Below are 17500 nucleotides of genomic sequence, written 5' to 3' on the forward strand. Positions count from 1 at the left end.
TAGGGAGAAATAAAGACTGTCCCAGGCAGCAAAAAAATATGATAAATATGACATCAGGAAGCATTAGAAAGCTACTTATAATATATCTTAACAGTTGGCTAATATGTGTGAACAAGACATAAGAAGTTAGGTTAGGCCAACCTGTCAGGCAGAGGGCACCTGATGGCTGAGTGGACAGCGCTTCGGATTCGTAGTTCTGAGGTTCTGGGTTCGATCCCCGGTGGAGGTGGAGACACATGGGCAAAATGTTTCTTTTACCCTGATGCCCCTGTTACCTAGCAGTAAATAGGTACCTGGGAGTTAGACAGCGGCTACGGGCTGCTTCCTGGAGGTGTGTAATAAAAAGGATGCCTAGTCAAGGACCGGGGCGCGGGGACGCTAAACCCCGAAATCATCTCAAGATAACCTCAAGATAAGAAGGCTGAGAGGGATGGTAACAGTTTGATTGTTCTCGTGTATGAGAAAGCTGAAATACTGCTGTACATGTTGTTAGTGCTGTGATACTAAGTTTTCTGTGTGCTGCAGAGTGTGAAAGACTGCTTTTTAGCACAATATTTTTCATCTGTTCTGGGGAAGTGTGTCTCCAGTCAATGAAATCAAAATGGGGTAGAAATATCATAATAAATGCTGATGGTTATGTAAAGTTGTAATACAGAGATTCAGACATGTCATATGTGCATGAAGTTGATTTTTAATAAGCAAATTTTTTGCAGTAAGAAATGTATTACTAGTATTTTAAGTACCAGGGGCCAGATTCACGAAGCAGTTACGCAATCACTTATGAACCTGTACATCATTTCTCAATCTTTGGCGACTTTGTTTACAATTATTAAACAATTAATGAGCTCCGAAGCACCAGGAGGCTGTTTATAATAACAACAGTTGATTGGGTTTTCAACTGTGATTTTCAATCCTGGACCGGGTCAGTAATGAGGCTTGGGGGGGGGGGGGGCCTTTATAAAAGCCAAAACGTGCATGAGTACACTTTGGCTTCCTGTCCCCTGACTCAATGAATTAATTGTATTATAGCAGACCATCAGTTACTCCAGTTGATTAAATCTCATATATATAGTCTTTTGAATTCTCAAACACCAGTTGATTGCAACACTTACCTTACCTTTTGGATCTGGGGAAAATACATTAATGTTATTTACCTCTTAACCACTGCACTGTGCACCTGTTTTTGGCAAAACTTCATAGTGCAATTGTTAAGGACATATTTTTGTTGTTTTTATAAACATTCAGGTAAAAGTTAATGTCAAAATATTTCCAAACTTCACCATTTTTATTTCAAATCACAGTGATGAAAACATTAAAAAAACATTAAAATATAGCCTAATTAAAAAAAAAAAAGCACAACTCGGAGTGCCTGCACATTTGAGCAGTTAAACAGCTCAGCTAATTAAGTCACATTGTGGTATGATAAAATAATTCACAAAACTAACGTAAAAAAAATCACATTTGGCAATTCAAGATCACAAGGTAATCACAAGCAGTGATTGGAGCTATTTATGGGTTAATAGCCACCATTTTGTGTAGGATATTAAATTCCTTTTTTAACTTAAACCTTAAAACAGATTTGTTGGCATTTGGCAATTTTTTTTATAACATTTACAATTACTAATTTGCTTCATAGGTTCTCTGAGCTGTGGTCACCGCTTGGAGAGTGTGCTGGAAAAAGGAATAAGTCAACCTCCTGGTAACCACTGTCCTCTTCTCTGGAGATTGTACTTGGCTCTAGTTGCTGCTACACGACCGAAGAAACTGAAAGACTTAATATACAGGGCACTCTCTCACTGCCCTGGTATCAAGGTAAAAGGCTCGGTACATGTATTCCAGATTGGATTTAATATTTATTCTGTTCATTGTTGGGGGAAATATTTTATTAACACATCTTTTAAATTTAGATTCTCACTACCTCAGTATCATTCAATTTTTACTAACTTGTTAACATATATTAACCAATTTATTCCTCCTAAACACTTAAGTCTTAGTATAATAATCATTCATGTAATGTACATCAATACCCATCATGTTAATGAATTGGTTCTTCATCATGTAACGGCTATCTTGGGGTAAATTTCCATAGCCTCATATGCAGCTAGATGTCAAGAAGTATAATGTGCATCATGTAAACTAATCATTATTTGCCTTTTGTGTAGATTTGGTATCTCTGTTTATGTGGCACTAGTTTTGAAGTGTGAGGCTTTGCATTACTTAGGCTCTGTTGCCCAGACAAAAAGTCCTTGGTCTTGTCTTTACTTCATTCCTCTGGTTGGACAGGCTGGAGACCTTTGTGGGCCGCATCCTTCTTCTGGCTCCTCTGTGACCATTGCAGCCCTGGCATCAGGCCCTTCTCACTCATTGTTCCAATTTCCACCCCTTCCTGAAGCTCCACCACCCCCTCTCCCCCTCAAAAGCTTTGGGAGTATGACCAGTAGATGGTTTGAGGCTTTTTGTTGGTCTGTGCAAATGGAGTTTATAGGCATTCTGTACTGCTGCCTGTATGGAATCAGGTTGCAGACCTACTGGTGTCACATTTGTGTCTTTCCTCAAGACTACAGTACGAGGTGCTTTGGCAGGATTTCTTAAAGTTTCTGAGTGTGATGTCTTTCCTGACTTTCTGGATTGCTAGTTGGTGCTTAATGTTTTTGCCTCATATCATTTGGCCTTGGCAGAGCTTCTCATGCTGGTGTTTGGGTTGGCTGTGTCTTTTCCCCATTGCTTCAGTTATCTTGGTTTTCTTTCACCTCCAGCTGTCTCATGCACCTCTGGAACCTTGTTACTCATTGTATTGTCTTAAGATGAAACCCAAAAGAAGATAAAAACTTTAGTTTAGGATTCCCTTTTTAATGTGGCTTTCCTCCTGGGTCTTGCTTTGGGAAGATTCAAACTTTCTGCCAAAAGTGTGAATTTTGTTTTGTTTGGCCAGATAGCATATTCTTCACCTACAACTTTGTGATGTGCTTGGGCATTGGCACTCAACTGATACTACTACCATGGGGGAGCTCTGCCCTGTTCTGTTTTGAGTTTTTCTTTTTCAGAAAACCTGATGATCCTAAGTGCTTGGGTACTGTATCTTCATTCCGTCATCATACCTCGGCTATTTATATCCCTGCCAAGTGCTATACAGTGGAACCTCGGGTAGCGAGTGTCCTTCTTTACAAATTTTCGGGTTACAAACTAAGTTTCTTTGGAAAATTCAAATTGGGTTATGACCTTTGCCTCACCTAGTGACTTTGTTGATACACGTAGGGGTCGACCGAGCATGTGGTTCCTGGTGGCATGGGCGAGGCACTCTTCAGTTTACCAGTTTCACCCGCTTAGTGACGATCGCACTTGAATATTGTATTTGGATTTGGGAGGACAACAGGATAGATGGATGGTAGGGGGGAGGGGAACTGGATGGATGGATGGTAGTGGGGGGGGGGGGACTGGATGGATGTATTCCAGTCACACAGATTTAATGAAAGTCAATCACCTCAAAAGCACACACCACCAGTGTGTGAAGTTAATCTGATGAGTGAGAGATTATTCCTTGGCAGTGTATTGTCCATGTCCTGTATCTTAATGTGTATGATAGGAGGGAGGTTTCTCAGGCATTCAAGTTCCCTGGCACACTATCTATGGACAATGCATGTCTCTTCCGACCTGGTCCTCTAGCCATCCATGTGTTGTTTAATAAATGTAATACATGCACCGATTGTTTGTAGAGTCTGGCCATTTAAAAAAATATGGTACCGGCCCCACGTGATAACTCGTGTGTTGGAAGTGTTTATAAATGCATATTGATTTTACATCCCTGTTTTAAAGTAACATAGCTATATTGTAAGTAAGGAAATAAAGGATGGGTTTCGATAGTTCATACTCTAGAGTACGGTTTAGAAGTCCGTGCCCTTACACATTCTCTCAGACCCGTGCCCTTACACCAAGGCACGAGCTTCTAAGCCGTACCCTATCAAAACCAGAGTATAACTGTACAGTCAAATTCTCACATTTTTTACCACTTTGGTAAGTAAATATGCTTATATGAATTCATCATATTGTGGTAAACATTAATACTGTACTTTCTCTCTTTGACAGAGCGTATACTTGGACTGTGTGCGTCTTATGCCAGAGATGCTGAGGGAGATAGCTAATCTGCTGGGAGAAAAGGGAATGAGGGTGAGATTGCCTCTAGAGGAGTTGAAAGTCCTCACTGAAGCAGAATTAGACCTTGAAGGTGAAACGGAAGTGAATGCATTATCCAGTGATGAGGAAGAAGATCATGAGGCCAAAGATTAACAGCATCATTAAGACTCTTTCCAGATAATTTAGTTGTGTAATTCTAAATATGAATATGGGATGAATGAAATAATGTCAGTGTTGCATCCTTTGTGTATTGCACCTTGTTTCCTTCAGTGTTGGCTATTCCTAACAGCTTTCCCAAAACATTGCCACTTTTACTGTCTTGTCATTCTTTCACCCTCTACTATTTTCTTCCAAAATTCTCTAATTTTTTCCATGTCAAGCCTTCACTATTATTCCAATTCTTATTGGCCCTCATTTATTTTGCACTACAATTTATTCTCACCCTCATGTTTAACTCAAACTTTTTTCTTTTTGGGTTCACATACCAAAAACTAAAACATGACACATTTGATTTTCACACACCAAAACACTTAATTTTGTATCATACAGAGTTGATACAACATTTTAACAGAATTACCATGTCCTTGAAAACTGTAAAACTATTTTCACATCAGGGAGAAATAATATATGTGCCTTTAGGAATACATGCAATTATTATTTTCCTGGCAATATAAAAACCAATGTTTGTTGACAACCCATCTACAGCACATATATCTATTTTTTCTAGTACATCTTCAGTAATAATTTTGCTCCAAATGAAAATTTAATTATTTTAATATTTTGTGTGCTATTAAAAACATCATGATTAGGATACAAGAAATATTTTTTTATTTTGTCAAAGGCATGAATAAGTTTATAGACAATAACTATGCTCCTATAAAATAAAAGTACAAGGTATTGTAACATTTTATATATATGCTATTAAAATGTAATGGTTTCTAGGATACAAGAAAATTGTATTGAATATCCAAAGAATGAATTAACTTTACAGAAAACAACAAAATATAAAAATTGCTACAAGATGTACCAGTGTACTGTCTGGTTAAGTGTTAAACAAGCAGTCATCCAAAAATAACAGTCCTGTAGCCACTATGCAAGTACAAAGCATGGACTCTTGCACCCAAATACAGTATTTTTTTGTACTATTAATTTTGCAGAGGGCCTACAAAAGAAGGCAACCTAATATTACCTAGGCCTAGTATAGTACTATATAAGACCTAGAACACATTAGGTATATGATTAATGTTTTTTGTTATGCCCTTCAGAATTCAAATGCAAAATGTGAACTTTTTGGGTACATCATCATATTTTGTACATTGAACATATAGGTGTGCAATTGATGAAATCATTTTTAAAGGATGGTTTTGAAACAATGACAGTACAGAGATTAAAAATAGTGTTATTGCATTTGGAACTGACAAAGCACCAAGAATAAATAATATGGAAGGCCATAAGAATGGGTAACTTGTGTATCAAAGGAGATCAACTCAACATGTCCAGTAGAGCAGCTAAAGATATAATTATAAATACTGTATATAGGGTTTTACAAAATTGCAAACATATGCCACAATTAGGAGACATTGATTTTATAACCCAGTTTTCTTAAGAGCAAAGACTTTAATTCAGAATTTCTATACAGAACATTACATTATTTAAGAATTTGCATACATTGCCTGTTAAACATTTATAGAGGATAAAACTGGGTGAAGGGTAGAAGGAATTTTTATGCTAATAGCAGCATGGTAAGTATAAGTATTCTTGGTACAAGCAAGGCCTAGTACCATGCACCATATCTACCTGCAGGTCTTTGGCAAGTATTGCCTACCTACCACCTGTTGCAGTGCATCAAATCACAAATGTAATACTGTAGTGTGTGTGCAAGAAAATAAAATGAAAAGCATAGGAATCAGAAATGCATTCACACCATTTCACTAGCTATCATACTCCAAAACTTTTTAAAACAGCAAATCAGCAATAACCATGTATATATTAGCATGTAAAATGCGTGGTATGTGCAATTGTAAGATTTATTTATTCATATCAATATGAGCCTAAAACATGTTCATATAGCAATATGCATACATCTGTATGTACATTTTACATTATATGTTATATTGGAATGTCACTAGTGGTTTTAATGTATCATTTCACCATAGAAAACATAAACAAAGCAAGAAATAAGAAAACAGAATGGAAAGAAAAATTGCAGCACAGCACTTCACCCCATCACTCAATGCGGCAGCAGCAGTCTATTTCACCCTCCAGCCATCAATGCCAGCGAGCTCTATAACCTTAGCTAAACTACAGCACAAAGAATTTATTTTATGATGCTCATTCTTCCTGGATGCTAATTAACAAAATAAGCCCATTTCCCCAATTAGAAAAACTTGACTGCTCATCAACCAGGAGCCCAAGGCCTCAGAACATAACTGAAGTGACTGTAGAACTGAATTCACTCTTAAGCCCATTTCTGAATAATGGCTTGAGAGGCCTGCAGGCAGAACTGCTGAAAAGTCCTAGCCCAACTTGGATCAAATAGTACCCATTGTCCAGTCTCTTGCAACCCTGAACCCCTGGAATCACCCTCTAAGTGGAGAAGGTGATGAATTCCAATAAACAATGGAAGCTGAGGAAAATAAGGAAGAAGTGCCTACTTTTGAGACCCCTAAACCACCAACCCCCATCCCTAAAAGGGGTGATGACTAAATCATTCAAATCACCAACCCATCCTAAGACCAAGTCCATTCCATCCAGCACATGACCCCAAAGACACATTCATCAATTTTAACATACTGTTCATTCGAAATAGTAGTTTTCTCAAATATAAATTGATATTGTTATATATTAACATAATGTGCATATTTAGGCATAAGTTAGGTTAGGTGTTTAGGTTCTGTTGATGATAATTTGTATTTGAAATACGTGAGTGAAGCATTTACAGCATCGTGGTTCGAACAAAAGTGGTCAGCAAATCACTTGTTCCAGGAGTGTTCAAACGTCATCAGTTGCGGGTTGTGTGTGAACCGTTTTTCATTCATAAATGGGATTTGGCGGGTGCATGGAATGTACTTTGGCCTTTGTTTATGAGGGCAGGCTGAATTCACAGGAAGAACCATGGAACAGACACTGGGTTATGGCAGTATTGTCACATCTGTCAAGGAATTCTCACTTAAATCAAGAGAACTGCTCACCAATACCTTAGAAACTGGAGAGGACCCCAAGTTAAGGCCATTTAGAATTCCCTGTCAAAGCTGGAGGTATGGAGGAAACATGAGTGGATGCTAGCTATACAAACTGAACTCCTGTAACAGTAGAGGTAACAACAAGGAAAAGTCTGGAATGGCTTTTAAAAGTTCAGAAACATTGACTTCTATTCTTGAAAGCTGCAAATGATGAGTCATGGATATGTGAGGAAATCATCACAATGAAACAAGACTAATAAAACTGTAACAAATGCTCTGTATCCTTATTAATATAAAAACATGGCAACCAGGCCACCTGAACTCAACAGAAATTGGCTATCCAATCTGTTAATAAATATCAGGAAGCACCATATGTAAAAGTGACGAAGTCAAACCCCCAGAAAATCATGGGAGACATCTCCCGTCACGCAGGGTGCAATTGCACCTCCACAAATCTCCAGTATCGTCTATTGATACTGGTAATGGCTCAAAAGGGCCACCACTTATGGGCTATTCATGCCCGTGCCACCTCTTGGGTGGCTTAATCTTCATCAATCAATCAATCAATCCCAGAAAATAAGTCAGGAAAAGGTGTACATTGCCATGGAATTCACCAAGAATAATCTTATTTACCACCCAAGCAAAATCCCTTAGATGTACAAGACACACCAAACATTTCCAGACTGAACACAGTAACCTTAACTTCCAACAACAGGTATAATTTGAGGATCAAGTCCAAAGCACTAACTGTACACCAGGAAAGAGCAGAACCTCAGGAGGAAGGGAAGGTAACTATCAGGAGAAAGCACAAAGCCATTACAACTCTATATATATAGCACTTGGAAGGGATAAAGATTTGGGACAGGAAAAGAGAATGGTGTTCAACCAATTGGATGGTCGGGGATTGAATGCTGACCTACATGAAACCAGACCATCGCTCTACAGTCCAGCCCCAAACCCAAGAGGAGGAAAGGGGAATACTCAAACTCCTCAGAAGAGATAACTAGTGAGACATCAAAAAAACTTAAGCCAACACCAGGGAAGATAACTTTGAAAAATAAATCAAGGTTAGGCAATTGTTAAGAACACAAGATGAGGAGAATAACCACAATTATGAAGCATCATTATCAAAAATAATTATGAAAGGCATACTGAAAAAATATAAACATGAGACAACCAAGTCCCAAGGAACACTAATCCCACTTAGCTTCAAACACAGAGGTGATCCTTTGCAGAGTAAGAGATGAACAGCTGGTACCAGCATGCAAATGAGGCAGAAAGGTTGAATTGTTGGGGTGACTCAAGCTGCCATCTGGTGGTGCACTTAAATACTAACACAGGGTTTGTTGACATTGGTCAAACTACCACTTTCCTATTTCCATCTTTTTCCTTCTGTAATCAGTATTATTATTAACAATATTTTCTGTGGATAATCTCTAAAGAAAGTTTCTATGTCTGTTTTCCTATAAACATATTCAATAATTTATAAGCCCTCTCTCTCTCTTTTTAATGTATACTTATACTATAAGTACTGTATTATGTTTTTTCTACATTCATGCACCCTTTTAACAAATAAAATAGTGTGTTCAGAGCCAGCTATTATAAAATACAAGGACACCATTTACCAATACCAAAGGACTGTCGTTATCAATTTGCCTTGTGTCAACTACTGTTGAGGCAAGGCAAGTTCAAAGTGAGCAAGATTTTTTCCCCTCTGCCACCTTATCAGCTCCACAACCTTCACCCATTATAACAATGTATAGTATATAAATCTCTTAATTCTTTTATCTTCCCTAACTTAGGCCTGAAGCTCTTCACAGAGCTATAATGTTTTAATAATGTTTATCACTGATATACACATTTAAAACTGGCTCAACTCTTCCTAATTTAAAGTAAAACACAGTAATACTGTATATCTATAGTTTACACTTGATTTATTCATTACAGTATTTAAATCCAATAATATTAAACATATTACAGTGGTATCCAGTGTATAAAATTAAGTATTTGCAGTACAGCATAGAAAATTTGCAGCATTCTTCAAGCCATATATAAGACAAATCAATATACAGGAAAGCTTGCACGAGCTTGCAAGAAAGCTCTTGTATAGTGATTGTTATAAAAAAAAAGTCCTCTCCACCCTGTGGGGTGGGTGATTGGAATGAAGGTGAACTACCGTTGTCACTATACGAGTGACAAAAAAATATCTATTTCTATAAAAAAACACAATATACAAGTACTGTAATGTTGTTCATAAGATTTAAATTAAAAAATTAAAACAACTGACTCAAGAGTAGTTCTATCAATAAACTTTATCTCAATATTACAGACAATCCTTGAAGACTATTCAGTATTTAAGCTAGCAAAGGGAGCACATTTAATATACAGTTTTACCAAATTAAGAAATATGCACTATGATAAACACTGAAAAATTATGTAAAATATATTACAGTACTGTAACTGCAATTGTTATTAAATTAAATAACAATACTGTAAGAACAATAATTTTGTCAGTGATACTAGATTAGATTAAAACAATATGGCATACTTACTTTCAATGTACTTTAATTTTGATCACAGATGGGTATAGGAACAAATGACAAACTTATGTTAGGAGGATGAGAGCTTTTTCCTATCCTATAGCTCATGGTAAGCCTTAACCACTAGTTTCCCTGGAATATGACCTGCCAGTCGTTTGACAACCAGCTACTCAATCATTGCTGTGCAAAAAGAGGCGTACAGTCAAGGATTGGTGCCTAGTCAATCCTCCCTAGCCTGGATACGAACCTAGCCCAAATCGCTTGCGAATTGAGTGTGTTTTATCACTGCATTGCAGAGTACTTGATGTTATCAAACCAAAAAGCGTTTCAAAACTTAAAAATATTTTCTTCTGGAACCTTGGCATCTTTTGCACAGTTCACCATGTCTTTATCAAATGATTTTGTTCCACAAATAAGCACCAAAGTTGCACCTACAGGACCCTTTGCAAGATCTTGACGAACATCCTCCTTTGACAGTCTTCTGGCTACTATCTCTTCACTGTATCTCTTCTTACTTATATCAACCTCTTCACTTAAGTAGTAACTTACAGTAAAATTCCAATATTGGCAGTAACTGGATAACTCTTCACGTAACAAAATGCCAGTGAAACTTTTGGATGCATAATTCAGCTTTATAAAAGTCTCGTCATATTCATTTTCAACAATATTTTTTATTAACTGATACATTGGAGCAATACCAGTGCCAGCGGCTAGCATGAGGATTCTTTTGTAACTGTTTTCCTTGTATGAAAAATTACCAAAAGGGCCTCTCCATGGTACCTTATCTTGAACTTTCCAATCTTTAATAATTGGGGTGATTTTTCCCATTGGATAAATTTTGATGAGAACTTCAAATGATCCTCTTCTGTATATGTCAGAGATTGGTGTATACTGCCTTGTAATAGTCTTGCCATTTTTAACTTGCTTAACGATTAAATGCTGACCTACACTTATGCCTAAACACTGGTCATCTTCTAGCTTAAAGGTGTAAAGATATGTATTATTACTAAGCTCTGTCACTGCAATAATCTCAAACTCATTCCATTTGTCAGGTTGAACAGCACCTGTTATCTGTTGTTTCTCCTCTGTGCCTCCACTTCGAATCAATTCACATTTTCGTTTCCAAACTTTCAAATCTTGCTCATAAATGTCGTGGACACAGGGAAAACATCCGGTGCCACAGCAGTCACTGGGTTTTGGTGCCTGAGGCTTTGGTGGCAGTAAATCTTCAATATCGGGAGCTTCACTGCTTGTCATGATACTTGAACTAGCAGTCAATCTAAATATTATTCAAAACTGATTTAAGGTAATTGTAAGTATCCACATTCATATGCTATACTGTATCTCTTAAGTACAGTACTGTATATCATACTGCTTTTCTTTCGGGTAAATACTGTATTAGAAACTTTCAAATTTTTCACATTAAAGCTAGACTTTATATATTTATTTAAATGACATGTGGCTCAGTAATCAATTATATTCCCTAACATAATGGGAATGTAATAAAATACTAGACTGTGTTACTATCAAAAACAACACCTATCTTAACAAATTAGATAGCAATAATCTCTCCAATAGCCATTACGTATTAAACTGTGCATCTAAATATATTTATAGTACAGTACCTGTATTACATATCCAAACAGTAAATATGGAAGCCCACACATTAGCAGTGTTAACCTTGGCAAAGCTTATGCATATGCTGAGAAAAAAAATTGCTAAATGTTCTACTTTTCTCCATACCTCTGATCCCTAGCACCAAAACACTGTTGATACAGTAGTAATAATATGAACTGATCGTTTAGCCAAGATTTATTCAATATGCAGTGTCCAAATACAAGTTTGTCCAATGCTAGCCGATGATACTACTTGCCATCCTCTTACCTCTAATAGATTCAAGACCTTGCGTGGCACCAGTTTCGTAGAGTAACTGAAACTACACAAAATATATATGATTAATTACACTAAATCCATATATACTTGCCTATTATTTGGTGACAATTAAAATTATATCCAGTTATGATGGTTCATTTATAAGAATCTGTCCAGCAAATATATGTACAGTAATAAGGTTTTATTTATTTTCAAATCTTTTCAATAGGTCTACTGAAATAATATTCTGCAACTCTTGATTCATCCCAATTTGCCACCATAAATTAACATAAAGTGTAGATACATTATAAACATTGTGGGTGGAAAAATAGAGCACTTAGCATAATGAAACACCCCTGTTTGGGGGCTCCTTACAGTTTATGCACTGGTACCCCAGGATAAATAGCATCTCTTGAAGTGTCTCAAACTTTCTGATGACCTCCTCGTAGGGGGCCTCGTAGCCTGGTGGATAGCGTGCAGGACTCGTAATTCTGTGGCGCGGGTTCGATTCCCGCACGAGGCAGAAACAAATGGGCAAAGTTTCTTTCACCCTGAATGCCCCTGTTACCTAGCAGTAAATAGGTACCTGGGAGTTAGTCAGCTGTCACGGGCTGCTTCCTGGGGGTGGAGGCCTGGTCGAGGACCAGGCCGCGGGGACACTAAAAGCCCCGAAATCATCTCAAGATAACCTCCCTGCAGCAAAGACCAGAATCCTGCCTCCTTACAAGGGAAGAAGAACTGAGTACTGTATGATGGACACCACACAAAAGAAAAAACCTGCCAAAAAGTCTGAAATGGAGTCACAAAAACTCAAAACACACCAAGAAATGTTTTAAACAAATGTCAATAAAATTACAAACAATTCACATAACCAAAAAATAAAATTCAGCTATTTTTCCTTCCTGCCTCCAGATGGTAGGCATTAGTCTGCTATAGGTTTGTCACCACTCATCGGAGTTAGAACTACTGGACAATAATCCAGAGTACATGAAGGCAATGCAAGAAATCCTGATTGAGTTTTGAGTTGGAAGACTTAGGACTCCTAGGGGATTCAGTGGAATCCCAGGTTGCATTAGGTTTACCATGTTGTGATGTAGTGTTCTAGGGCATTTGCTTGGAAGTACCAAGTGAATGGGTTTGAATCCTCCTCATGGCTCCAACTGATTTTTCCAGCATTACTTAATTGTGGTTCAAATTTGCCACAGACATCCTTTAATGGAGAAAAAATATTGTCGATGTTTGTGATTTGAAGCCTCTGAAATCTCCAAATACCAGTGTATTTGTCTATCATCTCAGAGAATGTGATTCGAGTAAGCTTAGGGATTATAATGAGACAAATGGAGTCAGTGTAGTCTCTATCAATAAAATTTCTAAAAATTAAAATCGGTACATCTCTTATGCAATTGATGTTAATGAAAGGTACATGGATACTGTGCTCTGTGACAGTTTCTAACCTGTAGGGGTAAACTTTAGGCCGTGGGAAGGTAGAAAACCCAGGATTAACCAATATAAAAATGAAGAATATCCTTGAAGACTTTAAAGGTTCAACCCTACAATGTATGAATATGTCAAAAAACTTTTTCGAATGTGTGATATTCTTGTTTTGCAAGAGCACTGGTTTAAATCTTATGAATTTGAAAACCTTTCCAAATCTGTTGATGGTTCTTTTGACAGTGCCAGCACTGAAATGACTTGTCAGGTCGGGAAGACCCTTTGGTGGAACTGCTATGCTGTGGCATAACATGCAATGAAAAGTTGATACTGTCAGTACCATAACAGGACACACTACAGCTGTAGTGGTACCTTGGTTTACGAATTTAATCCATTCCTAGAGACGGGTCGTAACCCGAAACAAATTTTTCCAAAAGAATTAATCTAAATTGAATTAATTTGTTCCACAATCCCAAAAATATTAACTTCAAAATACACTTCATACATAACACAAATATTTTGTACTATAGTATGTACAACTTATAGTTTATCTTTATTGATAACTTGTTGGCATATGGAAGATGGTGAGGAGGGGGGGAAGAGAGGTGTTTTTTTTTTAGATATATACAAGAGTTGTTACATTCTTGTACAGCCACTAGTACGCGTAGCGTTTCGGGCAGGTCCCTGGAATACGATCCCCGCCGCGAAGAATCGTTGTTACAACCAAGTACACATTTTACTGTTGCGTTAAACAGAGGCTACAGTTAAGGATTTGCGCCCAGTAAACCCTCCCCGGCCAGGATACGAACCCATGACAAAGCGCTCGCGGAACGCCAGGCGAGTGTCTTACCACTGCACCACGGAGAAGAGCCATAAATAGCCGAAGAGAAATAGGGAAGAGCCTTGTCAAAATCAAGCAGAAAAATTCATGACCAAAAGAATGCCAAGCCCTTAGAAAATAGAGGACATAAGAGGAAACTTATAACTGACACGACCAAACTAGACAGAGGTTAGGAACTGAACAGCCATCACTAACAATTATGTGAATAAAATGTGGTAACTGCTATAGACTAATAAATACTGTACTGTATATATATATTAATACATATATATACAGTACTGTACATATATACATATCCTCAAATTATGCTACAATGTACCTGTTGATAACCCTTCAGTGTACCTACTATCTTGTCAAATTTTTATACAATGTATTTTTGTATACTTTTTTACAATGTACTTTTTATACTTTCTTACAATGTACCTGTAAACATTTTTTTTCAATTTTGCTAGAAATTACCTACATAAAATTATCTGTTGGATTAAGGACCTGCCCGAAATGCTATGCGTGCTAGTGGCTTTACAAGAATGTAGAACATCAATACTATGTACTCTCATAAACCTAATGTACCTTTTTGTATATAAATAAATATACAGTATATATACTGTACATATATATACATACTGTATATACAGTACATACATACACACACAATGTAGCAGAGTTACCTCTTAGAAGTTGGTTCTGTTATTACTTCTGCTTGAAGATAATTCATCAATTCAAGGTCACTTTCACTATCTCCAACATAAGTTGGACCAGTATCCTGCAAATATTAAGGAAGTACAGTAATGTGCAAAACAAGAGAAACATGAAAATAAATTGGATTAAGTTTGAGATGCATATTAATTAAAAGAGCATCTGATACAATGCATGCAATTTTATGAAACAATAAAATTTTAAAAATTCTTTTAGCCTGTCTATGGATATATGTATTCCAGGCAAGACTTTTTACAAAAAAAAAAAAAAAAAAAAAAAAAAAAAAAAAAAAAAAAAAATACTTATGTATGATACTCATACATATAAACCTGTATGCTTTTCCTAGCTGAATATAGAACTACAGTACTGACAGCTTTATTTTTTCTAAAATAAAATTCTATATTTCTAAAACAGCCAATCATGATATGCATCCTTGTCTCCTTGGCTATATCATACATATCTCACTATTCTTAAACATGCAAATTCTATCTAATAATGCAAATAATAATAATAAAAAAAAAGTCTCTTTGACTTGAAGTGGTGGGCATCTAGGCCACGAGGATGGACTGGAATGCTGGCACTCCGGGTCAAGCTACAGACACACGCTGGCGCTCCGGGTCAAGCTACAGACACACGCTGGGGCTCCGGGTCAAGCTACAGATATGTGTCTGTTACAGTAACCTGGACTGAGCTACACAGCAGTAACAGTATAGGACTTAAGTGTGGGAGTGGTGGAGGATTAGGTTATTACACTCTGTATTACTACTCCTCGGTGTCTACCAGTTTGTCAACCTAAACTCTGGGGATCCTACATCTGCCTGATAGGAACAAACACTAAAATTCTACACTGTATTTTGAATATAATAATATTTAAATATAAGCATATTTCTTTTAGAAAAAAATTTCTTTACAATCCTCATAAAATAAACATACACATGGATGTAAAAAATATTGGTCATACTCTTTCTCTCGAAATGTTTATTTGTAGAATTTGATGTTGTTAACACAGCCCAACTTCCAGCCCAAGCTGTAAGTCAAATGTTGACCTGAAGATATTAACAAATCAGTAACAGACCCATACATTATGAATTAAAACTGCAATTTGTTGATATTGGGTTATATTAACATATGCACTTGCAAGATGTATGCACTTGCATGATATAAGCATTTTCTGATGTGTATTGGACATCGCATCTTCAGCCACATTATTGTGACTTCATCTGCATGAAAGCAGAGGCTAAGTTTTATTTTAGCCGAGACAGCTGAGTGGACAGCGCTTCAGATTTGTAGTCCTGAGGTTTCGGGTTCAATCCCTGGTGGAGGCAGAGACAAATGGGCAAAATGTTTCTTTCACCCTGATGTGCCTGTTACCCAACAGTAAATAGGCACCTGGGAGTTAGACAGTTGCTACGGGCTGCTTCCTGGGGGTGTGTAACAAAAAGGAGGCCTGGTCGAAGACCGGGCCTCGGGGATGCTAAGGCCCGAAATCATCTCAAGATAACCTCAAGAAGAAGACAAAGGTGACATTTTGGTTTGGTTTTGTAATTATCATCAAAAAGGCACCAAGCCGACTCGTTTTGCTAAACGATTCATGAAATGTTTTAAACCACCGATGTCTGGAGACAGGCAACCTTACCCTAAGAAGTACACCTGCAATAAACACATCCACAATCCTTAGGTTTGGTTAGTATATATTATTTTAAAAGATTGACAAGGTAAAAAGGGAACAGTGCATAACATTTTCAGTGGGTTTACTATTGAAAATGGCCCTGACTATTTTAACTATCTCTGGACTGCTGGTCTTCCAGTACATCATGGCAAGTCACATGAGGCTTTACATTCAATATACCAAGTCAAAAATTTGTACAATTTATAAGGGGACCTTTGACAAGACACTGGCTTCTTGTCCCCACTGTAGCCACTACACACAGGGCGGTCCACACGTATACTGAGGTAAATTTATAGTGACATAAGCCTCCATATGCTACTCACCAACTTAAGCTGAGTTGAAATTAACAAATAAGGCATGCTTGTGGTGGCGCCTGTGCTAGACACACAGATACTTGGGGCTGGGATATCTCTCACTATTATCAGCTATCGTGTTCCTCCTGTTATCTGAGCTGTTAACGAGGTCGTCCTGCTGGCCTAGGCCTTGACTAACGTCTGCTTCTGATTATCTGCGCTTCAGGGGTGACCGTCCTCTGCTTGCCTGTGCTTCAGGGTGGTGTCCCTGATGTCAATGCTTTAGGGTGGTGTCTAAGCTTGATGTCAATGCTTCAGGGTGGTGTCTAAGCTTGATGTCAATCTTTCAGGGTGGTGTCCAAGCTTGACGTCTATAACTGAGACCGAAGACCGGACTGTAAAGTTTATGTTACACGGGACCCGTTCACACCTGCTCCTCCTCAGGCAATTTTGCACAACCTGAACCTAGTCTGCTCTGACCCCGCTAGCTACCCACCTGACGGCAGTTAACCCGATGTCTCCATGTCCCCGCGGTAGTGGGTCATCGCTGCTAGAGACCTAGGGAGGCTGGGGCTACCGCTGGTGCCAGGACAGTGAAGGGGAACAACAGTGCCACTAGAGGCACCTTATGGAGAGGTTGAGGCGCCCACTGGCCTCACAGTGTTGCTGTCTCAGACCCTGTTTATTTTTTATTTTATTTTATTTTTATTTATATATATACAAGAAGGTACATTGGGAATATACTGTTGTTACTGTACTGTATCTGTTGTTACTGTTACTGTACAGTATATCTAATATACTGTACTGTTGGAATATAACCAGTCTGTCAATCGGGTCAACCCAAG

General features: G+C 37.7%; 1 protein-coding gene and 2 long non-coding RNA genes across 8 annotated transcripts in view; 2 read left to right on the plus strand and 1 right to left on the minus strand.

Annotated features, from left to right (window-relative positions):
• Positions 1-17500, plus strand: part of LOC138373584 (uncharacterized) — a 432068-nt gene that overhangs the window by 394720 nt on the left and 19848 nt on the right. The window lies entirely within an intron of this gene.
• Positions 1581-4775, plus strand: LOC138373582 (uncharacterized). Its single transcript, XR_011231201.1, has 2 exons — positions 1581-1812; positions 4084-4775. It is a non-coding gene; the product is annotated as an uncharacterized lncRNA (long non-coding RNA).
• LOC123766808 (NADH-cytochrome b5 reductase-like) overlaps positions 9222-17500 on the minus strand; it is an 8831-nt gene continuing 552 nt past the window's right edge. Inside the window, exons 1-4 of one of the 5 annotated variants that reach the window (XM_045756202.2) lie at positions 17152-17500; positions 16686-17032; positions 14666-14760; positions 9222-11789 (exon numbers count right to left, since the gene is read on the minus strand). The exon at positions 17152-17500 is cut by the window's right edge and continues 327 nt beyond it. In XM_045756202.2, the coding sequence (XP_045612158.2) occupies positions 10181-11110 (930 nt within the window). In that variant the 5' untranslated portion in view covers positions 11111-11789; positions 14666-14760; positions 16686-17032; positions 17152-17500 and the 3' untranslated portion in view covers positions 9222-10180. The other 4 variants (XM_069339830.1, XM_069339831.1, XM_045756201.2 and 1 more) reach the window with 4 other exon arrangements.

This window comes from Procambarus clarkii, chromosome 42 (assembly GCF_040958095.1).
Source record: "Procambarus clarkii isolate CNS0578487 chromosome 42, FALCON_Pclarkii_2.0, whole genome shotgun sequence".
In the NCBI taxonomy this organism is placed as follows: Eukaryota; Metazoa; Arthropoda; class Malacostraca; order Decapoda; family Cambaridae; genus Procambarus; species Procambarus clarkii.